This window comes from Lytechinus pictus, chromosome 10, assembly GCF_037042905.1.
Source record: "Lytechinus pictus isolate F3 Inbred chromosome 10, Lp3.0, whole genome shotgun sequence".
NCBI classification, from domain to species: domain Eukaryota; kingdom Metazoa; phylum Echinodermata; class Echinoidea; order Temnopleuroida; family Toxopneustidae; genus Lytechinus; species Lytechinus pictus.
In genome coordinates, this window is record NC_087254.1 from 11,513,864 (window position 1) to 11,524,901 (window position 11,038).

Below are 11,038 nucleotides of genomic sequence, written 5' to 3' on the forward strand. Positions count from 1 at the left end.
TTGAATTACCATCATAACTTTGAAAGTTTATGGATCTGATTCATGAAACTTGGACATAGTAGTAATCAAGTATCACTGAACATCCTGTGCAAGTTTCAGGTCACATGATTAAAGGTCAAAGGTCATTTAGGGTCAATGAAATTTGGCCAAGTTGGGGGTATTTGTTGAATTACCATCATAACTTTGAAAGTTTATTGGTCTAGTTCATAAAACTTGGACATAAGAGTAATCAAGTATCACTGAACATCCTGTGTGAATTTCAGGTCACATGACCAACGTCAAAGGTCAATGAAGTTTGGCCATATTGGAGGTATCTGTTAAATTACCATCATAACTTCGAAAGTTTATGAATCTGATTCATGAAGCTTAGACATACGAGTAATCAAGCATCTTTGAACATCCCGTCTGAGTTTCAGGACACATGACCAAGTTCAAAGGTCATTTAAGGTCAATGAACTGGGGTATTTGTTGAAATACCATCATATCCGTGTAAGTGTATTGGTCTAGTTAAAAAAACATGGACATAAGGGTAACCAAGTATCACTGAACATCTTGTGCGAGTTTCAGGTCACATGACGAAAGTTAAAGGTCATTTTAGGTCATTGAACTTTGGCCATTTTAGAGGTAATTATTAGATTGCTGTCATAACTTTCAAAGTCTATAGATATAGTGTATGAAATGTGGAAATGAGGGTAATCAAGTATCACTGACAAGTTTTAGTCACATGATCAAGGTCAAATATCAATGAACGTAGTATTGTATCATTATATGAATGGTGTTGTTTGTGAATAATTATTTTATAGTAGTTTTCAAAGTCAGCACTGCTGCTATATTGAATCGCGTGATGCAGGTGAGACCGCCAGAGGCATTCCACTTGTTTGATTAAGTGACAGAATTAATTACTATACCATTGTAGCTAATATATACCTAATTATGATCTGCGTTCTCTTGCATTGTCGTTTACGTGCTCAATACGTCCATGGCTCTATTTCACTGTGAGTTTTTCACTCTTGATTGGCAAGGTCGAACCCGGAAACCAGGAGGGCGCTTTGATCTGGTGGTCCACAGTTACAGAGGCCTGGAAGGGAAGGATAAGCTTAGTAAGGAACAAGAACAGATCATGCAGGAAGCTACTGATGCCTTGTCATCACTTACCATTGAGCAGATGATACAGGGGGTAAGTTGGTATTGACCATAGAGATGTATATATTGACACTAGCTAGAAGGCATACTTCATATAATACATCTAGGATCTAGGCTTTAGTAAGGAAGAAAAACACGTAATCCCGTTTTTGACCAATTTTAGGACCAACATGCGCTTACATAATACTAGTATTGCTTAATTTTGGAACCTCGTACCCGGGCATCGCAAATTTGGTCTCAAAAGATGCGCAAGACTTAAAGTAAAAAGTCTGTGAGCGACGTGGTAAAAAAAATTTGCGCGGCGGCATAGCGGCGAAATTTGTTGGGGGGGGGGTCAAATTGACCCCCTTCCAGTTTATTGAGGGTTGAAATTGAGATAATGGCCGAGCAGGGATTTTCATACTGATAACGTCATGATCATGGATCCAATGCTCTAACCACTAGACCACACAACCAATTCATTCATAATTTACATTCTAAGCAGGTGCAGATAATGGTAATTTGGATGAAAAGACTGACATCAAATTCTTAGAGAGTTGCATGGCATAGCAATGCCTGATTGAACAAAACTGGATTCCACACATCAAACCTCATTGATTATCAAATTATGGAGGAGTGAAATAGCTCGTCTCTCTGATTCTTTATTGTTGATATAAGGTAGATGTCTGCCTGACATATACCAAAAATGAAACATTTTAAAAGAGAAATCTACACACACAAAAAATTCTAAAAAAGAAAGGTGCATAAGTCACCAATCTCTCACAATTTTAATCTCACACCCAGTCAAATTCATATATAGATGCTTTTAACAATCTTATATTTTTTATTTGATTTTGCATAGACTGGCCCATACCAGAAGCAGCGTGATGTGCAGATCTTCGATCAACAGAGACCCAAGCCGTTAGATGTGCACAATCACAGTTACCATTGCAAACGTTGTAACGCCGAAGTCTGCTTCTCAGATGACATCAGAGTTGTTCCTGGAGGACATCACGTGGTCATCAATGGCCAGATCTTCAGAAAGGTCAGGATCGTGGCTTCCAGCACACAAGATCACGAACATGAAGATGTAAGACAGTGGTCATCGGTTGAACATGCCAAGAAAGAAATCAGGTAAGTGATTGGATTCTACAACGTAGTAAATCTATCGAAAAATGCCTGTCAAATCACGATGAACATCTTAAAGGCCTTTGTCAAAAATTAGTAAACCAGAACAGCAGATCGTCCTAAGATCCGGGGTTGATGAAAAAATGACATGTCGTTTGTCCAGGGGGGGGGGGGGGCGTTTCATAAAGCTGGTCGTAAGTTAAGAGCGACTTTAAGACAGACTGGTGATCCTTTCTTGAGCACTAAACCATCGCCAATGAATATACCATTTACCACAAGAAAGGATCATAAGTTGCTCTTAACTGACAAAAAGCTTTATGAAACACCCACCCAGACGACATTGCTTTTTACAAAGGCTGCTTTGTTGCGAAGTGGTTTTGACAATAGGTTCTCAATGTTCCAAAAAGCAACTGCATAGTGATTGTGAAAACTCTCTATTGGTGCCTTAGCTGGAGTCTCCCAGAACGAATTTAGAAATTGGAAGGGGGATGGGCAATTTTCTGGGTTTTTTTTACATGTACACAGAAAAAGTAGGGCTAAAAGCCTCCTTAGCCATACCCCAGTAGGTTCTGCGGCCTCTGAAACGTTGGTGGCAAGATATTTTTTTAAGACCTGAGGTAGTTTATTCAGCATCACATATTGTTTTGTTGTGATGACTATTTTTCTTTGTAAGGGAATTCTTGAAAGTTAGTTTTAGGGGCGAAATTTAGGAGTGAAATATCAAAGTGTATTGTACGGATTGGCGGAGTTACACTGGTTTCTTAAAACTAAAAAAAAACACTTAATGGTAATCATTCTCTAAAAATTGTTACAATGGTATTTAAATCGTTTGTTCAAGAGCTTGTATTTTTCCTCCATTATTCTTTGTAACTAACTTCATTCTAAAGATCAGAAAGTTCATTTTAGGTGCACTCTTCGTAGTTACATGTACATGTATATACTCAATTAAAGGCACGCCTTTTTCTTTCATACAGATGCGTTGATGAGCGATGTGATTTCAAGCTTGGAAGCATTTGGAAATGGAAAACTCGGACTCTGCTTGCATTTTCCATCGATGCACTAAGGCTTCGGTCTCGAATTAAGAACAAGACCTACAAGAATTGGGGTTCACTTCCATTTATATTTCATGAAGTACCAATTGAAGAGGCTTGCTTTGATGACATCCCTGGCACCGTGTGATACAGTCTATGCAAGGGAGAAAGGTGGCTTAGGTAGAAGTCAGGCTTATTGCTTAGATCGCTTGACTTTCATTTTGTTTTTAGTGTTTGGTAATGGAAATGCCAGGGGATGTGCCCTTCCCCCTTTTCAGCATGTAAATATCCTTGATATTAAGCATTGACCAAACATTCAATAAGTTATCAATAATTTACATTTTTTATGCCTGTCTTATCATTAATTTTATGCTTTATCTAAATTATATTAAACTTTTAAATGTATAGTCTTTTTAATGCATTTACTATGGTTTTTACTATGTGTTTCATTGTGCCAACACCAACTTGTAAACATGATTTTTTTTCCAGCTCCTGCTCTTTTTTCATGTGTGATTATCAATGAAGACCATTTTTTAATTGAATTGAATTGAATCATGTATACTATAACAAATAAAAGTTTGTGTATTGGTTTTTTTTACATACACATATCATTATGGGTGATTATGATCGTATACAAGACCAGAGGGTGTTTCACAAAGATTTATGTATGACTTAGAGTCCCACTTAAATACCGAGTTGCATACGGTTATGAAAGGCTTGATCGTGTCATGAGGACGCCCACTACTGTGTATCTTTCTATAAGATTGCGCGTTGCATATCATGTACACCTCTGCATTTAAGTGCAACTTAAGTCATACTTTTTGTGAAACACCCCCAGGGGGCCATTTCATAAAGCTCATCGTAAGTCGCGTCTGACTTTACATACTACTGATGACCCTTTCTTGTGCTACATGATATATCCCTATGCAGCTGACTTTTAAATAGCACCTAAGATCACGTTCCAGTCGTGCGTATACAGTCGTTCGTATCTTTACAAACAGCTTCATAAAATGTCACCCTGGATGTGACATTCACGTCAACATCCAAAAGACGTACCCAGGGGCTTGAACCTCAAACCCTCTGCATCAATGTTTTAATTCCACATGAAGGATATGCCACAATGCCTTGTTAAATTATTTGTGAATTAATTCAGCCTGTAGAGGAATCCTTTCAAAACTAGTTTTGATTGTAATGATGTTCTTATGACTTCTTCACAAAAGTGTTAGTGACAAGTCTTTGACCAGGACTTGAACTTGTGAGGCTGGCACTCTACCATTGTATCACCTTGTAGGCTTTGACCCATTAGCTCTACCTATGATCTTAATGTACTTGTATTTTATATTATATTTCCTGTACTGCAATTTAATGCATTTTGTTTATTTTTAAAGTTTTAGCTGAAATATTAATTACTTAAGGCTTACATCTTTTGCACAATATATCTGTAACTATATATTTATGTCGTGGTGGTGGTGGCGTTTCTTACGTGATTGCTAAGAAAGCATGAATGCTTGTGAGCAAGCAACCAGAAGGTCGATGGCTTAAGGTCCTCTCTGAGGGGCCTGGTAATAAATGGTAAGAATGCCTTACCAAATGGCACTAGCACACCAAGTGGGATTGAATCCGGGTCATCGGAATCAGTCACCCCTGCTCTACCGACTGAGGTATCGTGTATCTCGTACAAAAGGTATTGTAAGCAAGGTAATTGTATAAAGGGTATTTTGTAGGCAGGCCATATGTAGCAACAGCCATGATTGATAATAATTGCATTTCAGTTTTTCACTTCAGGGGAGCATTTCATTAACATTTATTGTCCGACAAGTTGTCAGACCTGACAACTTTCCTTGATGCTGATTGGCTATGAAGCAGTGTTACTATGGTAACTGTCTGATTAAATGGGACTTGTCGGGTAAAATGTCTGACAACTCCTTTCATGAAATGCTCCCCAGGTCATATGTGAGCCAATATAATTGTCAGTATTTATTTATTTTTATTTATTGATATATTCATATTCCACAAATCCTCAAAGTACATTTCGTAATAAATAATTTTTACAATGAAAAGATTCATCAACTGCATAACACATGCAGGATTGAAACGTACCAATGAAATGAAAAAAGTGGAAGGGCCTACTGAAAAGCAAAGCTTGTAAGATGTAGTCCCCCTTTCAAAAAATTTATACAAGGGTAAAAGAAATGTTTTTATGGTCATTCTTCTAATGTAAGAAAATTATCTGCTTATCTCCCAGTGTGTGAAGCTCAGACCTCTTGATATTATTTCCAATTTTTTAAAAATCCCATTGAATACAGCTCCCTGGATGAGAACTCTCAAAAGGGCAAGCCTACACAGAGAATAAAACACTGAAAAACCAGGGTGTTAATACTGACACCCGTTTGTGTACCTTGAGCACCACACCCTGAGATGTTAAAATTTCACCGTATAGAGATTGAACATAACACCAAAGAGTGTAAAAGTAATAACCAAAGGTGTTGTCATAAAATCTGTGGGTGTGGAACTAGCACCAAACATTTAACATGTTTAACACCGATGTAAAATGACTGGTGTATGTACACCCATCATCACCAGTTTTTTGCTGTGTATACCATTCCAAAGGGAATTTTCTTTCCTTAGGGAGATGTCCCATAACTGTACTGTACATATTCTCATTTATGCCGTTATGAAAATCCTGATATATCTTATTTAGATGTGAACGTGTAATTATGTTAGGGAGATCAGACGTATGAACAGCCAAATTATATTTTGATGTGCGTGTTAGAGGTTGTATGTCATACTGTGATAGAGTTCTTGATCCTCAAATATTACATCTTTGAAGTTTGGAAATATTTTTATACAGCATTGATTCTACCATTTGTTTAGGCTACTTAACACAATCCTATATGTACATGTTCCTGGGGCCGCAGAACCTGGGAGCTGAAGGGGGCGGGGGCTTCAGTCCTCCCCCTTTTTTTCTCCAAAACTGTCTACAAAAACGTAAAAATGACCATCTGATTGTGATTTTTTTGGCATGGTCAGCCCTCCCACATTCAAAACCATTTAGCGGCCCCATGTACAATTTGGGTATCGCACGAGCATTAAAATATTATTCTTTACTAAACTTTTGTTCCTAAACTATCAAATTAATAGAATGTTGTATAAATTAATTTTTCAAAGATTATTTCTGCACTTTTTTTTAGTTTGTAAATTGTATCTGTAAGTAATTGTTAGATTTTTTATTAATAAGCAAAATTCTTTCTATTTTCAATAGAAAATTGGATGAATTTATGAGCCTTGTGAGCAATCAAGAGAAAAATTAGATGGCTAATTCTTTAATCAAATATCAACAAATGTCTGACATTCCTCCATTGTTTTACCAATGTCAATGTACTTACATGTAATATTTTGACAGAACGGAATCCTTTAGAGAGTGCAAACTGCTATTTCCTGTTTAATCAGTAGTATGTTATTTTGATGCAGTATAAAATTCATTTCATTTATTTTAGTGTTATAAATGACTTACTGCCTTGCTTTGTTTTGTTTGTTTTTGTACTTGCCACGTTGACCCTATTTATTACTCAGTTATATAACAAAAGTCATACTAGTGGTATTGTTGACAATAGTATATATAAATAGGTATAAAAAAAGAAAGAAATGGTAGTATAAGATGTACCATGCTAATATACTCAGAAATTATAAAGGGGGAATAAGATTTATCATGATACTATATTTTATACCAGTATTCACAGAAGATGTTGTCCATTGCTCTGGAAAGTTCTAATTAGCCAAACGTTTAAATGTCAACCCATGGGCATGTATTCTCTAGTCCGATTTAATTTAAACTCTGGTTGTGGATCAATTTTGGATGGCCTGTTGTGACATAATTCTAAAGAAACTAGTTACAAAACAAAATAAAATAGAATCATAGCTGGAGCAAGCCCAAGATCGAAAGTTAACACATTCTACTCAGAGCTTAAGCTGCTTACTTAAGGATATTGCAACCTACCAGCAATGTATTTTTATTTATCAGTGTATCAATCGGCTTATGCCTGTTAAGTTTTCTCAGTTGATTGATACAAATCTGAATTTATATAAATGCAATACACGCTCCTCATCATTAATTCATTTGCCAAGACACAGTACGTGTTCTTATCAAAATAATATTCGTTTTATAGGTCCGAACAAGTAAAACAATTTATCTAAAGACATCAGAAATGCACCATCTTTGAATTAATCTAAAACAAAACTTAAGAAAAAACTTACATCCAGTCCCTAAATTGAGAGATTTGCTTAGTTTCAGTTGTGGGTTGATTGGTTTGACGATTTATTTACTGTTTTATTTGATATAATGTACATAGAGTTGCCCTGATTTGTTTTTGTTTTTTGTCTTTGTTTTCCTTGTTATGTAATGTACTTTGTATTGATAACGTTTTTTTTCCATGTATTATGTCTTTATTGTCTATATGTTATGGTGCACTCGTCACAAGCTCTGCTTACTGAGTTGTCTTCATCATTAACAAATTATGAAAGAGCACAGTAAACATGAGAAACATACAATGTAAACAGAATTTTGACATGTTTGGCTTTCCATAATTTTAGCAGACACCCATGGTCTCAGTTAAAACTGACTTCAGAATAGTTTGCCTATGGAAGCATTGATATCCACCAGGGGCACAGTTTTGAAAGTCGGGGGGGGGGGGGGGGGCGCTGACTATGCAAAAGATCACAAGATGGTAATTTTTACGATTCTTTGTACACATTTATTGGAAAACGGTGTGTGTGTGTGGGGGGGGGGGTTAATATTTGGTTTTTAACTGTTAACGCATAGGCCCTATACGGCGGCTCAACTACAGCCGGGGTCACTACCCAGTATCAAGCGCAGTATGGAGTATATACACATGTATATTGTAATTGCACAATGAAAATTGACATCATTAATACTATTATTAGTATTATTACTGTCGTTGTTGTTATTCTTATTATTATTAGTATGATTATTGTTCTTTTTATTATTATCATTAGGCCTATTATTCTACAACTGTTGCCCCCTTCCCCGCCCCATTCCTTCTGCAGCACCTGTCAATAGTCAGATCAGATCTTGTAGGCAGGACCACTGAAAGACCTCCGAATGGCTCAAAGTTTTTACATGGGAGTGTTTCATGAAGCAAGTATTGTCACTAACTGATTTGTTCTGATCTAATCAGATGCAAGGATTCGCAGTAGCTTGTAACAGAGGTAATTGAAAATCAACGACTATTTGTTTTGTGCAATGATCTCCGATTCTTTAAGTGGTCTTCGAGTGTAGAATGAAATATCTCGTAGGTCTCTGATGGTTCCTTGTTATTTTTAAATCAGTTTTTGATGAATTGTATTTATATGTCATTGCTGTATTTGTAGAGTTTCTATCCCCCAAAATAATAATGATCATATTGTAAAGGTGATTTGTATTTAATTCATCATGAAAAAAAGAAGATATACTTTCATAAGAAGACATATTATCCAACACAATAAATTCAAATTTACACGAGATATTTACTCTTTATATATAGTAGTTCCGTACATTGTTGTAAAACACAAGTAAACTTGTTCCTGTTTCATTATAACTTCGTATAAAAATAAATTTCCATTAGAAGTTTATTTATCAGCCAATGAAATTTGAGGATTTCAGTACTGAGCTTGAAACTGTTGCACATTTGTTATTATAACAAGTTTAATGAAACGGGGCCGATGCCTTATTTTCTTGTACCTCCCTTAAAAAAGTTCTTTATTTGAATAAAGAGCTCTTTGGTGAATGCGATTCATACACGAGATGAGATGTATATGAGTGCAGGGACGTGATACACGGTTGTCCTGATTACTTTATATATATATATATATATACAGTGCGTCCCACAAAAAAAAAACGAAACCGAGATTTATCGATGATTTATCATAACTTTATCACAAATACAATAGACAAATGACATACCATTGTAAAGCTTAGAATCTCCTCTTTCATCTGAAATTAGATTATTTCTCTTTCACGCATGAGTGAGCTAAAATAATTTGAAGAGGAGATACCAAAAAGTCATTTGGCGGGCTGTATCTGGGTTTCAAAAAGAAAACCAAGTTTTTTAAAAGTTCAATATCTGCTCTTTAATTTGATACCTCAATTACAGAAAATGGTCAAGAAATAACAAAGTTCTGGTTATTTGAAATAAGGCTTGAATTTCAATAATTTCATAAAATGAAGAGGTTTTACAGTCTACCGTTCAAACTCACTCGACACTTTGTTTTGTCGACGATCAGCCATGCATTAAGTCTTTTGTTAACCATGCGATAGCTTCTGTGGGAAACCGGTGAAAACACGTTTATGGAAATACAAGTATTGTTTCGAGGGAACATAACTTTTTTACTTCTTGACCATTTTTTGTGATTAAGGTATCAAATAAAAGAGCAGATATTGAACTTTTTAGTCATGTGATTTTCTTTTTGAAATTCAGATACCCCCGCCAAATGAGTTTTTGGTGTCCTTTCTTCAAATTGTTTTTGCTCACTCATGCATGAATGATGAATAATGTAAGTCATATAAGATGAAAGAGGAGATTCTAAGCTTTACATTGGTAGGTCATTCATCTATTGTATTTGTGATTTAGTTATGATAAATCGTCCTTTAATCTCGGTTTCGTTTTTTCTGGGACGCACTGTATATATATATATGTGTGTGAGCGTGAGGGTGCGGGTGTGGAGGTGTGTGTTTGGAGTTATTTTTCACCAAATAACTAGAATAGATTGTGAATAATCATCACGTTTATTAAGTAACATCCGATTGGTCTTTCTCAAGATTGGCAAGAACATTTTTTTTGGCGGAAATATTAACCAAAACTAGGACAGATCACGATGTAGGTTTTGAAAGGTGATAAACGAAATCGCCGCTATTAAGTCATGCTTTTCAATAGCTGATCCGTGATGATCCACTGAACACGAGACAATGCTCTGATAAAATTAAAACCTAGTTTAGTTTCTCTTCAGAAGCACCAAGGATGAATTTGAGTGGGACTAGGCTATTTCAATGAGGAGGGGGGGGGGGGGCAAGGCACCCTAATTGTCAGGTCATATCTTTCTCAGTATTGAATAACCGGGGTTATATAGCTATTCACCCCGATCTCTCCTTTTGAAACATTTATTTCGTCTGTCTTTCTTTTCCTTCCCTTTTTCTCTTTTTTCACTACTTTCAAAATGATACACACGCAGTAAACACGCTGTTCAAAATATTTATACAACCTGTTTATGTAAACTTTACGGTTGTTGTTTAACTGTTTAAACAAGACACTTGTTTAAAAATACACAACATCAGCGTTCAATTCATGGTATTTAATCTTCAGTAAATACTGTAAAGTACATATAGTTAACAGCGTTGTTTAAAACTTGAAATATCGTTTTTACGATGAACAGGAGGCATTCCTGTACCACCCACCCCCGTAGCTTCGCCTTGAGGACAAACGACAATGTATTCCATTTCTGTGATAGATTACCAGTGCTATCTGCAGGAATATATCCATGAATATCTTACAATTCAAATATTCTGTTTGATAAAATCGCATTAATGTACCATACATTGGAAGGGAAAGCTTCTTATATCTATATGTTTTCTGATATATCTGTACGTTGATCTAAAAATGACCATTACCCTCAATTCATATTGACGATGATTCGAAGTATTAATGGTTATTTCAATACCAGAATTTAGATAATAATCCATCAAAATAAGCCCGCTAATGTGATCC

General features: G+C 35.8%; 1 protein-coding gene across 1 annotated transcript in view; it reads left to right on the top strand.

Moving 5' to 3' along the window:
- LOC129270170 (antiviral innate immune response receptor RIG-I-like) overlaps positions 1-3,526 on the top strand; it is a 28,458-nt gene extending 24,932 nt beyond the window's left edge. Inside the window, exons 15-17 of the mRNA XM_054907572.2 lie at positions 1,023-1,177; positions 1,985-2,256; positions 3,225-3,526. Of these exons, the coding sequence (XP_054763547.2) occupies positions 1,023-1,177; positions 1,985-2,256; positions 3,225-3,429 (632 nt within the window). The 3' untranslated portion in view covers positions 3,430-3,526. The remainder of the gene's footprint in view (positions 1-1,022; positions 1,178-1,984; positions 2,257-3,224) is intronic.
- Positions 3,527-11,038: the final 7,512 nt, after the last annotated feature.